Here is a 16153-nt window from a genome sequence, read left to right on the forward strand (position 1 = left end):
ACATCACACGTGTGCACATGCACCCATACTATACATACACACACTACATACATATATAAATAGTTTTAAAAATTGAAGTCTGTAGATGTCACCCTTGACATCTGGGAAGGCTGTTGAAGGAAAGTGTGGCCATAGAGGCACAATATCCACCAACATCCAAGCTGAATTGGCCTTTTCTCAACCAATTAGAAAACATGAGCTGCATTTCGGCAGAGCCATGATAGCCAAGCATGGAGTATTTAAATAGTCAGAGTTCAGTCTATTACCTCTGGGAAGTTCATGAGCTAAAAGAATACAGGGTCCAAACAGAGTGACTCTGAATTCACTGTAATTTAATAATGGGACTTGCTGCACACAGGGATTCTAGCAGGAAAATCAGTTCTTAACTAAACTGACAATAAAGACTTGAGTGCCCTCCTCAATTCTGTATACTATGAGGCCAGGGCTAGAGGGCACTCACCCATGTATTTAAAACATTGATTGTATGCTGTTTAAAATTGCTCCCACAGAGTCTCAGAGATTAATTCCAGGAAAAGACTAGTCGCATATGCCTGTTGGCTTCTTCTGTCTTCTCAACACACTGAGCTCATTCTCACTCCAAAAGCTTTGTATGTGTCTGTGTCCCTCGCCCTTGAATGTTCTCCCTCCCTGAACCTTTGTATGTGTCTGTGTCCCCCACCCTTGGATGTCCTCCCTCCCTGAACCTCACATGACAGAATCAGTCTCCTCAACTTGGACTTAATCCAGATGGCATCCACGGGAAAGGTCTTCCCTGATTTCTTAGTTCAGAGATTGATCAATCTCAGCCAACCATGGGACAAACTCAGGCCACCATCTGTTTTTATATAGTCTTAAAACCAAGAACAGTTTTTATATGATTGAAACGCAAATTAAAAAGCACTAATGTTTGATAACACTTGAACATTATATTAATTTAAATACCACTGTCCATATAGAGTTTTACTGGGATTCAGGCCCTCATTCATCCATCAGCTGTGACTGCTTTCACCCTGCGGTGTCTTCTATATACTCAAATGGCTAAAATATGTACTAATTTTAGGATGGGCATGTGTGTATGATGTACCCGTGTGTATGAGTGTTTATATGAGTGTGGACACACGTGTATGCATGTGAAGGCCAGAGGCTGAATGTAGGTGTCGTCCTTGATCACTGTCCCCCTTAGATGTTTAGTCAGGGTCTCTCCTTTGAACCCAGAACTCACCCACTTGGCTAGTCTAGCTCACGAGCTTCTCCAGGATGCTCCTCCTCCACCTCCTGTGGGCTGTGATTCCAAACAGGCTGCCATGCTCACCTGATGTTTACCTGGGCTCTTTACCCCCTGAGCCATCTCCCCAGCCCTATTTTCTTTTCTGTTAAAGCACTGTAGAAAGGCCTTTGTCAGCCCTGTTCTAGTCCAAATCAGTCGCCCGTCCTATGGCATTTATCCACTTTATCTTCCTCATAACAGCTACCAGTATCTAAGATCCTCTCTTCTCTCTTCCTGCCCTTCCCTCATTTCTCCTCTCGTCTCTTTTCTTTCTCTCTCCCTCTCTTCTCCCTCTGTACACCAAACAATGCCCCAGAACTATGCGCCTAGGACGCCCTCGGTACCCAAATCCTTAGCTGTTCTGGTCCCTAATATAAATGGGCTAGCGTTTGCACGTGATCAACACACATCTCCTCTGACACTTTACATCATCCTCAGATCATTTATAACCCTGAGCACAACGAGCCTGTTATGCTAATAGTCGCATTGTTCAGGGAGCAGTGACAAGTGTAAAGTGTGCTCACGTTCAACGCAGACACACCTGATCACACATTAGTAAAGCGCTTGTCAAACAAACAAGAAGACCGGAGTTTAATGCCCAGAACCCATTAAGGAAATAAAACCAGGCCAGGCATGGGGCTGGAGAGATGGCTCAGTGGTTAAGAGCATTGCCTGCTCTTCCAAAGGTCCTAAGTTCAATTCCCAGCAACCACATGGTGGCTTACAACCATCTGTAATGAGGTCTGGTGCCCTCTTCTGGCCTGCAGGCATATATGCAGAAAGAATTGTATACATAATAAATAAATAAATGTTTTTTAAAAAAAAAAAAAAAACAGGCCAGGCATGGTAGCACATGCCTTTAATCCCAGCACTGGGGGGGGGGGGGGGGGGAAGAGAAATAAAGATCTCCATGACTTTGAGGTCTGTGAGGTCTGTGAGTTCCAAGCCAGTCAAAGCTACAGAGTGAGACCCTATCTCAAAACAACAACTAAAACAACAACAACAAAAAGCCTGCTGTGGTAGACAGGCTTGGAATTCCAGTTTGGAGAAGTGGAGACAGACAGATCCATGGGGGTTGCTGACCAGACAGCGAGTCTCAGGTCTCAGTAAGAAAGCCTGTCTCAAACAGCGATGCTGACCATCTAAGGTGCAACAGTTGAGGCTGACCTCTGACCTCTGCACACAAACACACACAAAGAAAAAAGAAAAACCTGAAGTTCTGCATTGGTTTCTGTCTCCACTTGGCCACTCTAGGACATAAGAAAATTCCTAGTGCACAACCCTCAAATAAACGGACCCCAAGGAATCACTACTTTGGTTGCCAAGAACCAACAGAAACTTTTCTAACAAAAACCATCTTATGTCACTTGAATGCGTACTGTTTTTCCTGGACAGGGTTACGACAGGGTTTCTCTGTGTAGCCCTAGTATCCTGGAACTCACTCTTAAGACCAAGGTGGCCTTGAACTCACAAAAGACCACCTGCCTCTGCCTCCCAAGTGCTGGGCTTATGAGTGTGCATCACCACATCTGGCTAATGCACACGTTACACATGGGTTTGGGTTTTTTGTTTTTTGGTTGTTTTTTGGGTTTTTTTTTTTTTTTTCGAGACAGGGTTTCTCTGTAGCTTTGGTGCCTGTCCCGGAACTAGCTCTTGTAGACCAGGCTGGCCTCGAACTCCCAGAAATCCGCCTGCCTCTGCCTCCCGAGTGCTGGGATTAAAGGCGTGCGCCACCACCGCCCGGCACTACATGGGTTTTAAACTTGCAATCCCACTCTAAAGGCTGTCAGCAAATGGAAGATGTCACCACAGAACAGGGATGAGAGGTCACTTGAAAGACAGACACCTCAGTATTTGAACAGCAGGCTAATGCTATGGGATGTGGTTCTACTCTACCGGCTACATGGCTTAGGTTCTGGGAGTGTGGCAGGGGAGGTGGGATAAAAATCACAAAAGTAGGGGGCTGGAGAGATGGCTCAGTGGTTAAGAGCAGTGATTGCCCTTCCAGAGGACTCACATTCAGTTCCCAGACGCCACATAGCAGCTCACAACTCTCTGTAAATCCAAGATTTGACACCTTCACATAGACATATATGTAGGCAAACATTAATTGCACATAAAATAAAAATAAATTTAAAAAATTTTAAAGCACAAACTCAATGAAATCAACCCTGATTTTGGAGGTAAATAACCTGTCTGGAGGGTGGAGCTCCCCTAGAAGTCACTCCATCCAACTCTCATGCCCTGGCAAGCAGGTCTCACCAGTGATGTTGAAGGGCGTCCTCAGGATTCCAGTCATCCAGGAGTAGAGAGCTCTCTGGGTGTGAGCTGAGGTTTGGTCGTAGACATCTTTGAACACTGCAGATCTAAGACACAGGGACACAGGTGTCCATTAACAATACACAGGTGGATGCCCACTAACAACACCACGGCAGGTGTCCACCCTGAAGAAGCCGTGAGAGCGCTGTGCCCAGGCCCAGGGCTGTCGCTCTGAAACCCCCACAAGTCTGGCTGACTGTGTTGACTGCTTTTCCTCATTTTCACTCTTCCCCTTCACAGCTAAACACCTTGCAAAGAACAGCCTGTGTATCTTGTCTCTGCTTCCTTAGCTCTTTTTTTTTTTTTTTTTTTTTTTTTTTTTTTTTGGTTTTTCGAGACAGAGTTTCTCTGTGGTTTGGAGCCTGTCCTGGAACTAGCTCTGTAGACCAGGCTGGTCTCAAACTCACAGAGATCCGCCTGCCTCTGCCTCCTGAGTGCTGGGATTAAAGGCATGCGCCACCATGGCCCGGCTGCTTCCTTTTGTGTGCATATAGCTTTTTTTGAGATATAACTTAGCTTAGGCTCGTCCCACTAGCTCTTTTAACTTAAGTTAACCTATTTCTATTCATTTATGTTTTGCCTCTTTGTGTTTTACCTTTCATTCTGTATGTCCTACTTTCTGGCTTCCCCCATGTTTATCTGGCTGGCCCCTGGCATTTCCCTGGTATCTCCTTTTCTTTCTTCTTCTATCCTAAATTCCTCCTCCTAGTTACTGTCCCTGCCTGGAAGTTCTTCCTATACCTCCTCCCTCCATTCAGCTTTTTATTAGAACACTCAGGGGCCTTAGGAAGGCAAGGTAAAACAGTAACATATCTTTGCATTATTCAATAATGTAACACATCTTTACATAGCTAAACAAATGCAACACATCTTTGCGTAGTTAAATAAATATTCTGTACCAAACTTACATGCCCTATAATTCACTTGCTTAAAGTATATAATTCACCAGCACCTCCAAAAGCAGAATCAGTTCAAGGTCAGCCTGGGGTATACAGCAAAGTTGAGGCTAGCCTGGGCTGCATAAGATTGTGTCTCAAGAAAATGAAATCATGATAGTGTTCAAGAAAGTGGATGGAACTAGAAAATATTGTATTATGTAAGGTAAATCGGGCTCCAAACACAGCATACAAAGACCTTAGCTTTTGATTTTTGCACATGTATTGTGTGAGAGTGGGTGTGTGATGGGTCTTCTTGGTTGTCAACTTGATTACATCTAATTCACTAAAGCCCATCATCATCAACATTTCCAGCAGCTTACAAGGAAACTCCACCCCCTTAGCTGTCACCCCTCAACCCCTAGCTCCCCAGCTCCTGGAAAACACTAATCCACTTCCTCTCTATGGATTTGTCTGTTCTGGATACTGCATATCAATGAAGTCATACCATTTGTGGAGGCCCAAAAATGTGAATCTATTGCCATCTTGTCTGTTAGTCAGAGAGTTTGGAGGTTGCTCGAAATGGTTGACAAGTGTAGCCACACATCCTGACTCAGGATGTGATTACCTGGTTCTCTTGACATTAAGAAGGCTCATACAAGTAGATCCATTCCACCCTGACAGATGGTCAGGATATGCAAGTGTACTTCTGCTCCTTCTTTTGTAATATGAGGTTACCTGGGAGTGGTTTCCTTCAGGATACTTGGTCTAGAGTGGCTTCACTGCCTAAACAACAGAATGCTAATGACTTGATGTTTCAAAGTGTTAAAGCAATTAACTGAGTTGTCCTTTGTATCATGTTAAAGAAGTCTTTTGTTGCCTTCTTCCCCCTTTTGCATTGAGGTATAAAAGTGTACGGAAAATTAAATGTTGGTAATTTCAGTATTCACTGGAACTCCCTCCCAGTACTATTCTATGGTTTCTGCTTCGTTATTTTTCACGTGTCTTCATATTCTTTATTTATATTTCTAAATCCCCACACCCCTACCCTGGCAAGAGGTGTTCTTGTCAAGGCTGGTCCCTGACAGCCCCTCATCATTCTGTGTCTTGCTTCTTGCACATGCATGATGTTTTCAAGGCTGATACATGCTGGAGCATGACTCAAGCTTTCATTTCTTTTTATGGGTAAATAATATTTCATTATCTGGGTAGTCTACATTTTGATTGTCCAGTAATCAGCCAATGAACGTTTGAATTGTTTTTACCTTTTATTTTGCTTCTTCCTCTGTTGGTGCTTGGAATTGAACCTGAGACCTTACACATGTGATGCACATGCTCTACCAGTGAGCTGAGTATACACACACGAGAGAGAGAGAGAGAGAGAGAGAGAGAGAGAGAGAGAGAGACCATCCTCCTGTTTTGCCTCTTAAGGAACCACCAGTTGTCTCTGCAGCAACTGCCTCACTGTGTATTCCCACCATCACCACAGCTCATCTCTGATTTCTCTTATTGCCTTCAATACTTGTCAATATCTAGTATTTTGACAAATAACCTCCTGCTGGTATGAAGTGGCCTTGTCACTTTCTAAACCACTACAGTCTGATTTGCCACTGCTCAATCACCCCCATGGCTCCTGTCACCATCATCTCATTCTCACCCAACCCAGAGGTCCTGATTGGTATAAATAGTGCTTTCCATTTCTTAGCCTCTCTGCCCATCCTTCATGCTCATCCTGAAAACCTTCCAAACCTCTGTGTCCTGGGAGCCTTCCTCTCCTCATACCCACACAATGAGTACAAGTCCCACAGCTACATTATGAGTACCACTCTCCACATCAGCACCATGAGTACAGTTCTCCACATCAACACCGTGAGCACAACTCTCCACATCAACACCGTGAGTACAACTCTCCACTTCAGCAACATGAGTACAACTCTCCACATCAACACCATGAGTACAACTCTACACATGCAAAGTGGTAAGCCTCATTTAAGGGAAAACTTTCCCACTGCAAAAATGCTGCTTCTTACTTTTCCCTATGGAATGCTAGTGCCTGAGGGTGAGTCATTTAGTCTCTCTGCCCTTCAATTTCCTTGTCCATAAAGAAGAGAAAAGGAGAGCAGGATAGAGTAATGAGGAGAGAGAAGACCTGGGGCAAATCCCCTGGGTTCAGTCACCTCAGGGTCAGGAGATGGAGCCCTCATGAATAGGATCAGTGCCTTCGTCTAAGAGACTCAAGAGAGCTCTTACAACCCTCTGCCAGCAGAGGACACAGCAAGATGATACCTATGAACCAGAAAGTAGAAAGACACTAGATCTGACATGCCTTGACCTTGAATGTCTCAGCCACTAGAAATAAGTGTCTATTGTCCAAGATGTCCAGCCTATAGCTGACCAAGATACTCAGGAGAGCAGCGCAGGTAATTAAGGTATAGTAGCATTGTTTTTCAGTGTATTTTAAGACTATTTTTTACTTAAAACAAAAATATTGGCTTTCCATTTATGGAAATAAAGCTAAATTTACCTTAATTTTTTCTTTTCCATGTATCTGTATGTGGTGCACATGTCTGTGTGTATATGTGTGGGTACATGTGTGTGCCCATGCCTATGGAGGTGAAAATTTGATGTTGGGCGTCTTCATTGCTTGCTTTTGCACCTTATTTGTTGAGGGAGAGTCTCCCAATCAAGCCCAGAGTTCATCAATATGGCTAGTCTCCCTAGCTGGCTTACTCTGGGGGACCCCTGGTCTTTGCCTTCCCAGGCTGGAGTTACAGGAAGGCTGCCACATCCACCTACCACTTACATGGACTCTGGATATCCATGCTTACACCATTTACATGGACTCTGGTCTACATGCTTACACAGCAAATGCTCTACCACCGAACCATTCCCCAGGCCCTAAAACAAACTTTTTTTAGATGGAAAGGATGAAGGCTTATAAAGAAAATCATGGAACAAATCACAGGGCAGGAGGTAGATAGATGTGACAAAAACCAGGAGAACAGTTCCCAGACACTACAATTGAGAGAGTTTTAATAAAAAGCATCTCTTGCTCTGCTTCCAAAGATGTCTGTCTATTCGTGCCCACCACCATCTCCCTCGCTGGGTACTAGCCTCCTTGGGTCAGCACAGCAACCCCTGAGCAGCACACAGAACTAAGAGTTCAGAGGGAAAGACTCACAGGTTCTTAAAAGCATCCTCACGCAGGTCCTGGGGTAGCCGCTCGATGACATCCGGCTGCAGAAAGCTGCCCGAGGACCCTCTGAGTACCCTGCCCAGGACCTCCACACACTCCAAGGGGTTCAGCACCTGGAAACAGCGCTCCAGTGTGATGAGAAACAGGCTGCGGTTCACCCCAGGGCTCTGAAGAGCTGTTTCCCAAATGTCTCCCAAGTTGATGACAGTGTCCTTCAGGTCCTGGAGGAAGGAGAGAAATTAGAGTGGCTGCATCTTTGTGGCTAAAGTACACGAGAAGACAGCCTGAAGGAAGAAATGTTTATCTGGTCTCCTGGTTTCAGAGGGATTGATGCAGGGTCACTTGGTCCCATGATGGGGGTGGGATCTTGTAGATGGGGTTATTCACTACATTTTCGGCAGGAGAAACAAGGAAATGGAGGGACAGTTTATAGTCTTCTAAACCTGTCCCCCATGACCTACTTCCTGCAATTAGGCTCCATCTCCCACAACAGTCCCACCAGCTGGGGGCCATGGGCTTATGAGGCACTTTCCATATTCAAACCATCATAGTCACACGAGAGCTGCCTCCTGACTCAACAGCCCTGGAAGGGGCTCACATACTGCAGCATGAAGAAATTCAGGATGACAGTTTCCCATCGTGCTGTTGTCTGGAAACTTCCATCCCCTCTGGGTCAAAGGCGAGCCTTTCACCTGCTCCTCCGTCCTCCGCGTGGATGGCAGGAACACCACATCTTCTCTCCATTAGCACAGAAGTGACTGTGGGGCTTCCTCTGGGGTGACCATGGGGTCCAGGCTCCACAGTGGGAGCAGGATCCTTGTCACCACGGGAGTCATTTGCACTTCCACAATGCATTACTGCTACCGCAGTCATCGTGAGACTTTTACCGTCAACACTTTTTTGAGAGTTCCTGAAGTCACTAGACCTGCTGCTGAGTTCTAGTCCTCAGTGTGTTGAAGAAACACACAATTTACCTCTGTTTGTACTGGGCCTTTCCATAAGTGATCTTCAAGATAATCGGCTGCCTTTGCAATCTTCTGTATTTTTGTTACATAGAATTTTAAAACATCACTCTGAAATAGGCCCACGGCTTCCTCAGGCAGGAACCCATTTTCCAACCTCAGAATCAATCTTTCTAAGAAGTGTCACTAGAGGTTACACTTCAAGATTCTGTTTCCTCACCTGAATATTAAAATGCAAGATTATTTCTTATTTTTTTTTTTTACTTTGATTTCAGGCACCATGTATGGAATTCAGGATGTTGTTCATCCTGGGCCAGCACTCGACAACTATGCTAAACCATCAGCACTTTTTCATGTGTGTGCATGCATGCGTGTGTGTGAGCATACATAGAGCTTCACTCTGTAGTCCAGTCTGGACTGGAACTTTCTAGGTAGACCAGAATGATGTCAAAATCTCTCCCTGCCTCAGCCTCCTGACTTCCAGGATTGCAGCCGTGAGCCAACAAGCCTGGCTTTAAATGGCAAAATCTTTCTTCACTTACTTAATGTTGTGGAGGAGAGTAAATCAATCCATGCATATTATACCCTTAAAACAATGACAGATGGCTAGCTGTCCGATGGGCCAAAACTGACCCATTGCTTGTGTGTGTGTGTGTGTCTGTGTGTGTGTGTATGAATAAAGTTTTATTAACATATACCCATACCTAATAGCAGAGTTAATTAACTGTGACTGGGGGTGTATGCCCTACAAACATTTTTAGTCACTGGTCCCTTGCTGGTCATTACCTTACAAAAACATCTCGTAAACAGAAAAGCCTCAATAACCATTAAACAACATAATTTTTTAATAGATTTTGAGTTGACGCTATTTTAAAAACTGAAGTTAATTTCAAAATGAAATCTATCCATAGCAACCTAGTGGCTATTATGTTTTAATAACTAATATTAAAGTAGGAACAGATTAGAAGATTTCCCAACACTCATGAGGTCCTAGTGTTGATCACTAGCACTACCAAAATAATTAAATAAAAAGTATATAATCATTAAAATGTTCAAATCCTCTTAAAAAGCCTTGTGAATTAAAACTAAGAAGAATCTCAACATTTTAGAGCTGAGGGATGGGTCAGCAGTGAAGAGTGTGTCTGTCTTGCAGAGGAACTCAGTTTAATTCCCAGCACCCACATAGGGTAACTTACATCTATCAGAACCTCCAGTGAATTCAATGCCCTCTTCTGACCTCCATGGGTACCAGACAGACACATGATGCACATATACACAGACAGACAGACAAAACTCTCACACACATTAAAAGAAAAATAAACTAGTCTTTTTTTTAAAAAAAAAAAAAAAAAAAAAGAATAATCTTTCCATCCTGAGTTCATCTGAGGAAATTGGGGCTAAGCAAGGATTCAGCCCCATTTTGGAACAGTGATCCACACCCAACTCTCACTAATAAATGGGTACCAGCCCTCAGCTCTGGAGCCTCAGGGCAGTCTGGGGTTTGGGGATCTTGCTGTCTGTGCCGCTCATGTCATTAACCTGGTTTTGTAGTCAGTGTTAGCTGCTGCCTGTCTTCATCCTGTGCTGTAGCCTTAGGGACAGAGGCAATCCTTTCTACACCCACTGGACACAGCAATCACCCTCAGACTCTTACCAACTCAAACTATCAGAAGGCCCTCGGTATACTTAGTGCCCAGAAAAGTAAAAAAAAAAAAAAAAAAAATGTACATTGGAGAAACTGGAGAAGAAAAGCCAGGTTCTAAAGTCCCAAGTGTGGGTGGTAGTGAAGAGAGAAAGGCATCAAGAATGACCAAAACCTGGGTAGTCCCAGCAAATACCAACTGCCCCGGCCCCTCCTCACGAGATGCCGAGCACGCCTCACCAGGTGGACCCACTTGTCTTCCAAAAGGCATTTCATGGCAGTACGGAACTGCTCAGCATCAGCGTCCCTCAGGTCTTCCAGAAGCTTCTGGGGCTGGTACAAATACGGCTCCAGGTGGGTTTCCATGACTGCCTGAGCATGTATGGGAGAGATTCAGTCAGTGCTGACAGAAGCCAAGACAGTAGGTCAGCACCATGGCCAGCAGCCAGTGGGTTTCCCCTTGACACTCTGCAGAGCCCACCAGTCGGCAGGCGCCTGCATGTGGGGGCTTTAGTGGTTGCAACGACTGTAAAGTCAGGGGATTCCTTACAAAATCCAGATTTCCAACTCCACTTAGGAAATATGGAGGATGGAAGAGGCTGGGCATGCTTCCCTCTTTAGGTGACCAGCCTGATATCCCTATTCTGCTGCCTGCCTGGTCCCTGCCCAAGGTGGTGGGCCTTTGATGAGGAGCTATGTGTCCCTGGTCTCATTTTTCTTTTTTCCTTTTTGTTTTTTGTTTTGTTTTGTTTTCTTGAGTCAGGGTTTCTCTGTGTAGCCCTGGCTGTCCTGGGACTCACTTTGTGGACCAGACTAGCCTCAAACTCACAGAGATCCGCCTGAGTCTGCTTCCAGAGTGCTGGGATTAAAGGTGAGTGCCACCACGGCCAGGTGGGTCCTTAGTGTCTTACCACTCAAACCCTAGCGCTGAGCAAGGAGAAAACCTAGGCAGAATGAGTAAATGTGTCTGAAGTCCTTATCAGGCCACCAGCCTCCCCTGAGAACCTTTCCTCTGCTATTTGGGGACTCTTTTCTTTCTTTCTTTCTTTCTTTCTTCCTTTCTTTCTCTCTCTCTCTCTCTCTCTCTCTCTCTCTCTCTCTCTCTCTCTCTCTCTCTCTCTCTCTCTCTCTCCCTCCCTCCCTTCCTTCCTTCCTTTCTTTCTTTTATTAGAAACTTTTGGATTTTCTGCTGCTGTTCAGTTTGGGGAGTGAGGATCTCACTATGTAGTCCAGTCTGACCCTAAATCCACACTCCTCTTGTGTCAGCTTCTCAGATGCTGAGGTTACAGTTGTACGCCCAGCCTCAGTTTCTTAAATATTCCTCACACGAATATTCTCTAGGAAGGCAGTGTGAGACAATGCTTGTGGGCAAATACTGGGTACAAAAAAAAACAGATAACACATCTGCAAATCTCCAGGCTCACACTTATCTGAACTTCAGCTTAGTTATAGTATATTTGTGTGCTGTGCTTTGTCTTTTGAGAGGGGTCTCATATGGTCCCAGGCTGGTTTCAAGCTCACTATGCAGCCATGGATCATTTTGAACTTGTGATTCTTCTGCCTCCACCTCCCTAGTACTGGGATTGTAGGTGTGTGTCAACCATGCCCTTTTCCTGCAGTGCTGGGGATCAGACCTGGGGCTTTCTGCATGCTAGGCAAGAGCTCTAGTTACTCCTCTAGTTCACGGACATCCTATGTTTGCATTTGCCAAGTTGGCCATCCTACATCGGGCCTCAGAATTCACATTTGGAAAACAGACCGTGATAGATAGACCCATGCAGGGTGTTGGAAGAATTAGATGTCTACAGAGTTCTCGGGGGTACCTAGCACAGAAGTGCTCAGTAGTGTCTGTCCACCATCTTTTTTTTTTTTAACTCATGATGAGTTTTCATTGACTTGATGTCTGTCCCTACCTCAGGATGGTGGGAGTAATGTCTAGTTCTCCGCCTCGTTCTCAGTGCCTACGGCTATGCCGGCCTGCCAAGGATGTCGAGAACCTGAGTGAAGATGTGTGTGTAGCAGTAATAGATCTACCAGTATGGGAAACCTTACTGCCAGAGAGGAAGGGGTTACTCCTTACTGCTAATCACACTGCCAGGAGTGATGAAGACAGGTGCAATATGGGCCCGACTTCCCTCCAGCTGGAGGAGCAAATATCCAGCAGGCTGCCCTCTGGGTGTAATTCTGCTGTGAATGTCTGTTGATATTTCTGTTTTTATTAAAACATAAGGTAAAGCTGGAAATAACAAAGAATGGAGCTGTTCTTTTATTCAACAGTCCATGATGTGACTTCATTGCTAAACAGAGTAACGGGGTGCTGGCACTGTATTAACCCATCCTCAGTCTCACACAGTATCGTCCTGAGCCATCAGACATGACACCCCACTCATCACACCCCACTGTGCCCTACTGATGCTCTAGCCGAATTTCCACGGCTGTCACCAACAACCGTGGACCTATTGGATGTGGTTTTTCTCCCAAGACTCAGGCGTCAGAGATTCCGTTCCCAGGAAAGTGACATTAAGAGAGGATGCCACCTCAAAGAGGTGGACCCTGGTGTGAGGGGATGGGATGCTGCCTTGAGAGAAACTGAGAGTTCCCATAAGACACTGGTTAGCCCTCAGAAGAAGATTAACGTGAGCTTGACCATAAATCCTGCCCCAGATTCCTGTCTCCCCATGTGATCTTTCCCTCTCAAGGCTGTGCCCACCACTGCAATGCCATCTACCAAGTTTAGACATTCAACTATGTCTGTGCAGGAGCCAGCACTATACTGATGGATTGCTAGCCTCTAAAACTATAAAGAAAATTATACTTTTTTAAAAAATATTTTATTCATGTATGTATATATTAATATATATACATATACACACTGTGTGAGCATAAGTGCACATGTGTGTAGAGGTGCCCACAGAGGCCTGAGGAGGACAGCAGATCCCTTGGCTATGGAGTTGCAGGTATTTGGGAGCCACCAGCATGGGTGCTGGGATCTGAAATCTTGTCCTCATGATTGAGCAGCAAGCACTCTTAACTCTGATTCATCCCTTCATTTTAAACCTCTTTGCTGTCTTGGGATTTTGTTACAGTAGCAGCACCTGGTCTTGGATACTGTGTTACAGTGATAGAAAAGTGTCTGATACACTCCTGATGTTCTTTCATCAGTAAATCCCCTCCAGTTTCCACTCGGTACACAGCTGGTTTGCACCAAGAGATGACCGATAGAAGAATGTAGGAGCAGGTCTCACATGCGCACCTGCAGGCTGGGGATGGTAAAGGCCACATCCCGTGAGTTCAGATAGGCAAGGACTCTTTGGGACAGGTCTGCAGTCCACACATGGGAGCTGCAAGCAAAGAAAGATGGGAGAAAGTCAATGACCAGGTCCCCTGAAAACATTCCTGTCCTGGCTGTATGCCCCGAGGCTCAGAGGAGAGGAGGGAAATGGGCCGGGGATGCTAGGAACTTAAGGTTGAGAAGTAGAGTGACCTTCACCTGCACAGTGGGAGGAGGTGTGTTCATGAGTGTGCGTACAGATGTGTGTGTATATGTGTATACACACATCTATATATACACACATATATACACACACACATATATATAACACACAGGTGTGTGTATACGTGTGTATACAAGTGTGTATGTACACAGGAGTATGTGTGTGCATATAAAGGTGTGTGTTTGTATACAGGGATATGTGTGAATGTGTGTCTATACAGATATATGTGTGTCTGTGTGTTTGTATACAGGTGTATGGGTATATGTGTGTGTATAAAGGTAGTTATGTGTGTGTATACAGATGTGTATATCTGTTTATACAGGGATATGTATGTGTGTTTGTCTACAGGTGTATGGGTGTATTGCGTGTGTATAAAGGTGTGCATGTGTGTATGTAGGTGTGCATGTCTATATATACACATGTATGGGTGTGTACATACAACTATATGTGCATATGTGTGTATACAGATGTGTGTGTTTGCATGTGTGTAAATGCCTGAAGATAACCTCAAGTATCATTGAGACAGTTCTCTCATTGGCCAGGAGTTCACTGATTCAGCTAGACGGCCTGACCAGCAGATCCTAGGAATTTCCTGTCTGTATTGCCCGTGCAGGCTCTGGAGGTCAAACTCAGGTCATGTGAGGCGCATGCTTTACAGCCTCTGCCATCTCCCCAGCCACGACAGCTTTTTTCTAATCTCTTTTTTGTTCGGATAAATAGTTGGATGGATGAACATATAAGTAAATAAATAAAATTACAGCCTGAAAGGAAACATCTAAAACCTCCATTGGAGTTCTCACGGGAAGAGGGATGTTTAGAGGGGCCTCTCATCTTAATGTGATTGGCTGTCCCTGCCAGGGGCCCGAAGCCCACATTTCCTCTTTTTTATGGAATGTATATTAGGATTTAATGCTGAAAACGGTCTCTCGGCAACACCGTCACATCACCCCATCTCTCCAGCCTCTCACACGGGCCTGGGCATCACAGAGCAGAGGTGGCAGCAGGCCCTGGAGCCAGGTGCCAGGGTCACACCCCAGCTCTGCCACTCCCTAGCTGTAGGGCCTCCACTCTCCGGCCCCAGCCTGAGGGATAGAGTAAACACAGACGTGTTTCTCTTCCCCAGCACTGGGGAGAATGTGGCCTCCTCAGAAGCGCTTCAGGCATCTTGGTCTTAAGATACAACAATGGAGGAACAGGGTTTGGGGGACGAGTCAACTCAAACACTACATTGGTGGAAGCTCATATACTACTTTTCTCAAGTAAGAAACTCCATATGAGAGCTATTAGGGGGAAAACGCCATCCCTTGCAACCCCTAGGAGGCAGATTACCTTCCAAACTGTACGAGATCCAGAAAGGCTACAGTGGGGACAAAATGAAGAGACAGCTATGAGTGGACTCGTTCCCCTGACACCACAGCCATATTCTGTTTGAAGGTCTCAGAAGGTACACAGGGGACAGACTGGGGACATTACCATTCAGATAGTTTCCCTCTATTATTTCTTCCTAAAAGGCAAAGAACGCAAATCAAGTAAAACATTCAAATCGACAGCGCCAGTAGAGGGGATTTTGATTAAAATAAAAATGGAACACTCACCGCCATTTTCTGCAACAATGGGTGTAAATCTGTAAGAAAGCCATTGAACCCGTGAGGAGCACTGAACTGGGTGACCTTCATACGGCAAAGGCAGCCACCACGGGAGCCCAACAAAGGCCGCTCAGGTTTTCCAGGAGTTGTAATCACTACAATAACTATACTCAGAGTGAGAAAACCTTGGCTCACAGCCCCCACTGAGAACCTTCACACGGCGTCACTGGGAGTGTCAGTTTGTCTAGCCACTGTGGAGATCAGGAAAGAGGTGTCCCACAAACCTAAGCAGAACTACTGTCTGAGCCACTCTGTGTCACACGGAGGCAGCTAAGGTACACACCACAGAGATGCCTGCCCATCTGTTCTCGGTGATACAATGTTTCACAATTACCAGGATATGGAGCCAGTCTAGAAACCTATCGTCAAAATACTGGTGGGAAAGGTGGGGTATACACACAATGGAGCATTATTCTACCATCAAGAAGAAGGAAACTGTATCGTTTGCAGGTGGAATGCTGGAACTAGAGATTATTGTGTTAACCAAAATAAAAGCCAGACTCGGAAAGACAGGCACTCACTACATGCTTCCCTCATGGGTGGGACCGAGTGAACCTGTGGGGAATGGGGGAAAGCGAGGGTGAATGCCATCAAAGTACATTGTGTTCATGTGTGACTATCCCTAAAAACCCTACACATACCCACAGACACACAGATGTACACACACACACACACACACACACACACGCATGCACTTCTGAATGCATCATGAGCCTCAACTGTCATATCCAGCTACATTCCCTAAAATGTGT

General features: G+C 45.3%; 1 protein-coding gene across 1 annotated transcript in view; it reads right to left on the bottom strand.

The window, feature by feature from the left end:
• Otoa (otoancorin) overlaps positions 1 to 15457 on the bottom strand; it is a 73570-nt gene extending 58113 nt beyond the window's left edge. The window contains exons 1-7 of the mRNA XM_050143357.1: positions 15351 to 15457; positions 15229 to 15259; positions 15085 to 15112; positions 13515 to 13602; positions 10502 to 10633; positions 7643 to 7878; positions 3530 to 3633 (exon numbers count right to left, since the gene is read on the bottom strand). Of these exons, the coding sequence (XP_049999314.1) occupies positions 3530 to 3633; positions 7643 to 7878; positions 10502 to 10633; positions 13515 to 13602; positions 15085 to 15112; positions 15229 to 15259; positions 15351 to 15431 (700 nt within the window). The 5' untranslated portion in view covers positions 15432 to 15457. The remainder of the gene's footprint in view (positions 1 to 3529; positions 3634 to 7642; positions 7879 to 10501; positions 10634 to 13514; positions 13603 to 15084; positions 15113 to 15228; positions 15260 to 15350) is intronic.
• Between the last annotated feature and the right edge of the window lie 696 nt (positions 15458 to 16153).

This window comes from Alexandromys fortis, unplaced genomic scaffold (genome assembly GCF_014885135.2).
Source record: "Alexandromys fortis isolate MF-2015 unplaced genomic scaffold, M_Fortis_MF-2015_v1.1 scaffold_45, whole genome shotgun sequence".
In the NCBI taxonomy this organism is placed as follows: Eukaryota; Metazoa; Chordata; class Mammalia; order Rodentia; family Cricetidae; genus Alexandromys; species Alexandromys fortis.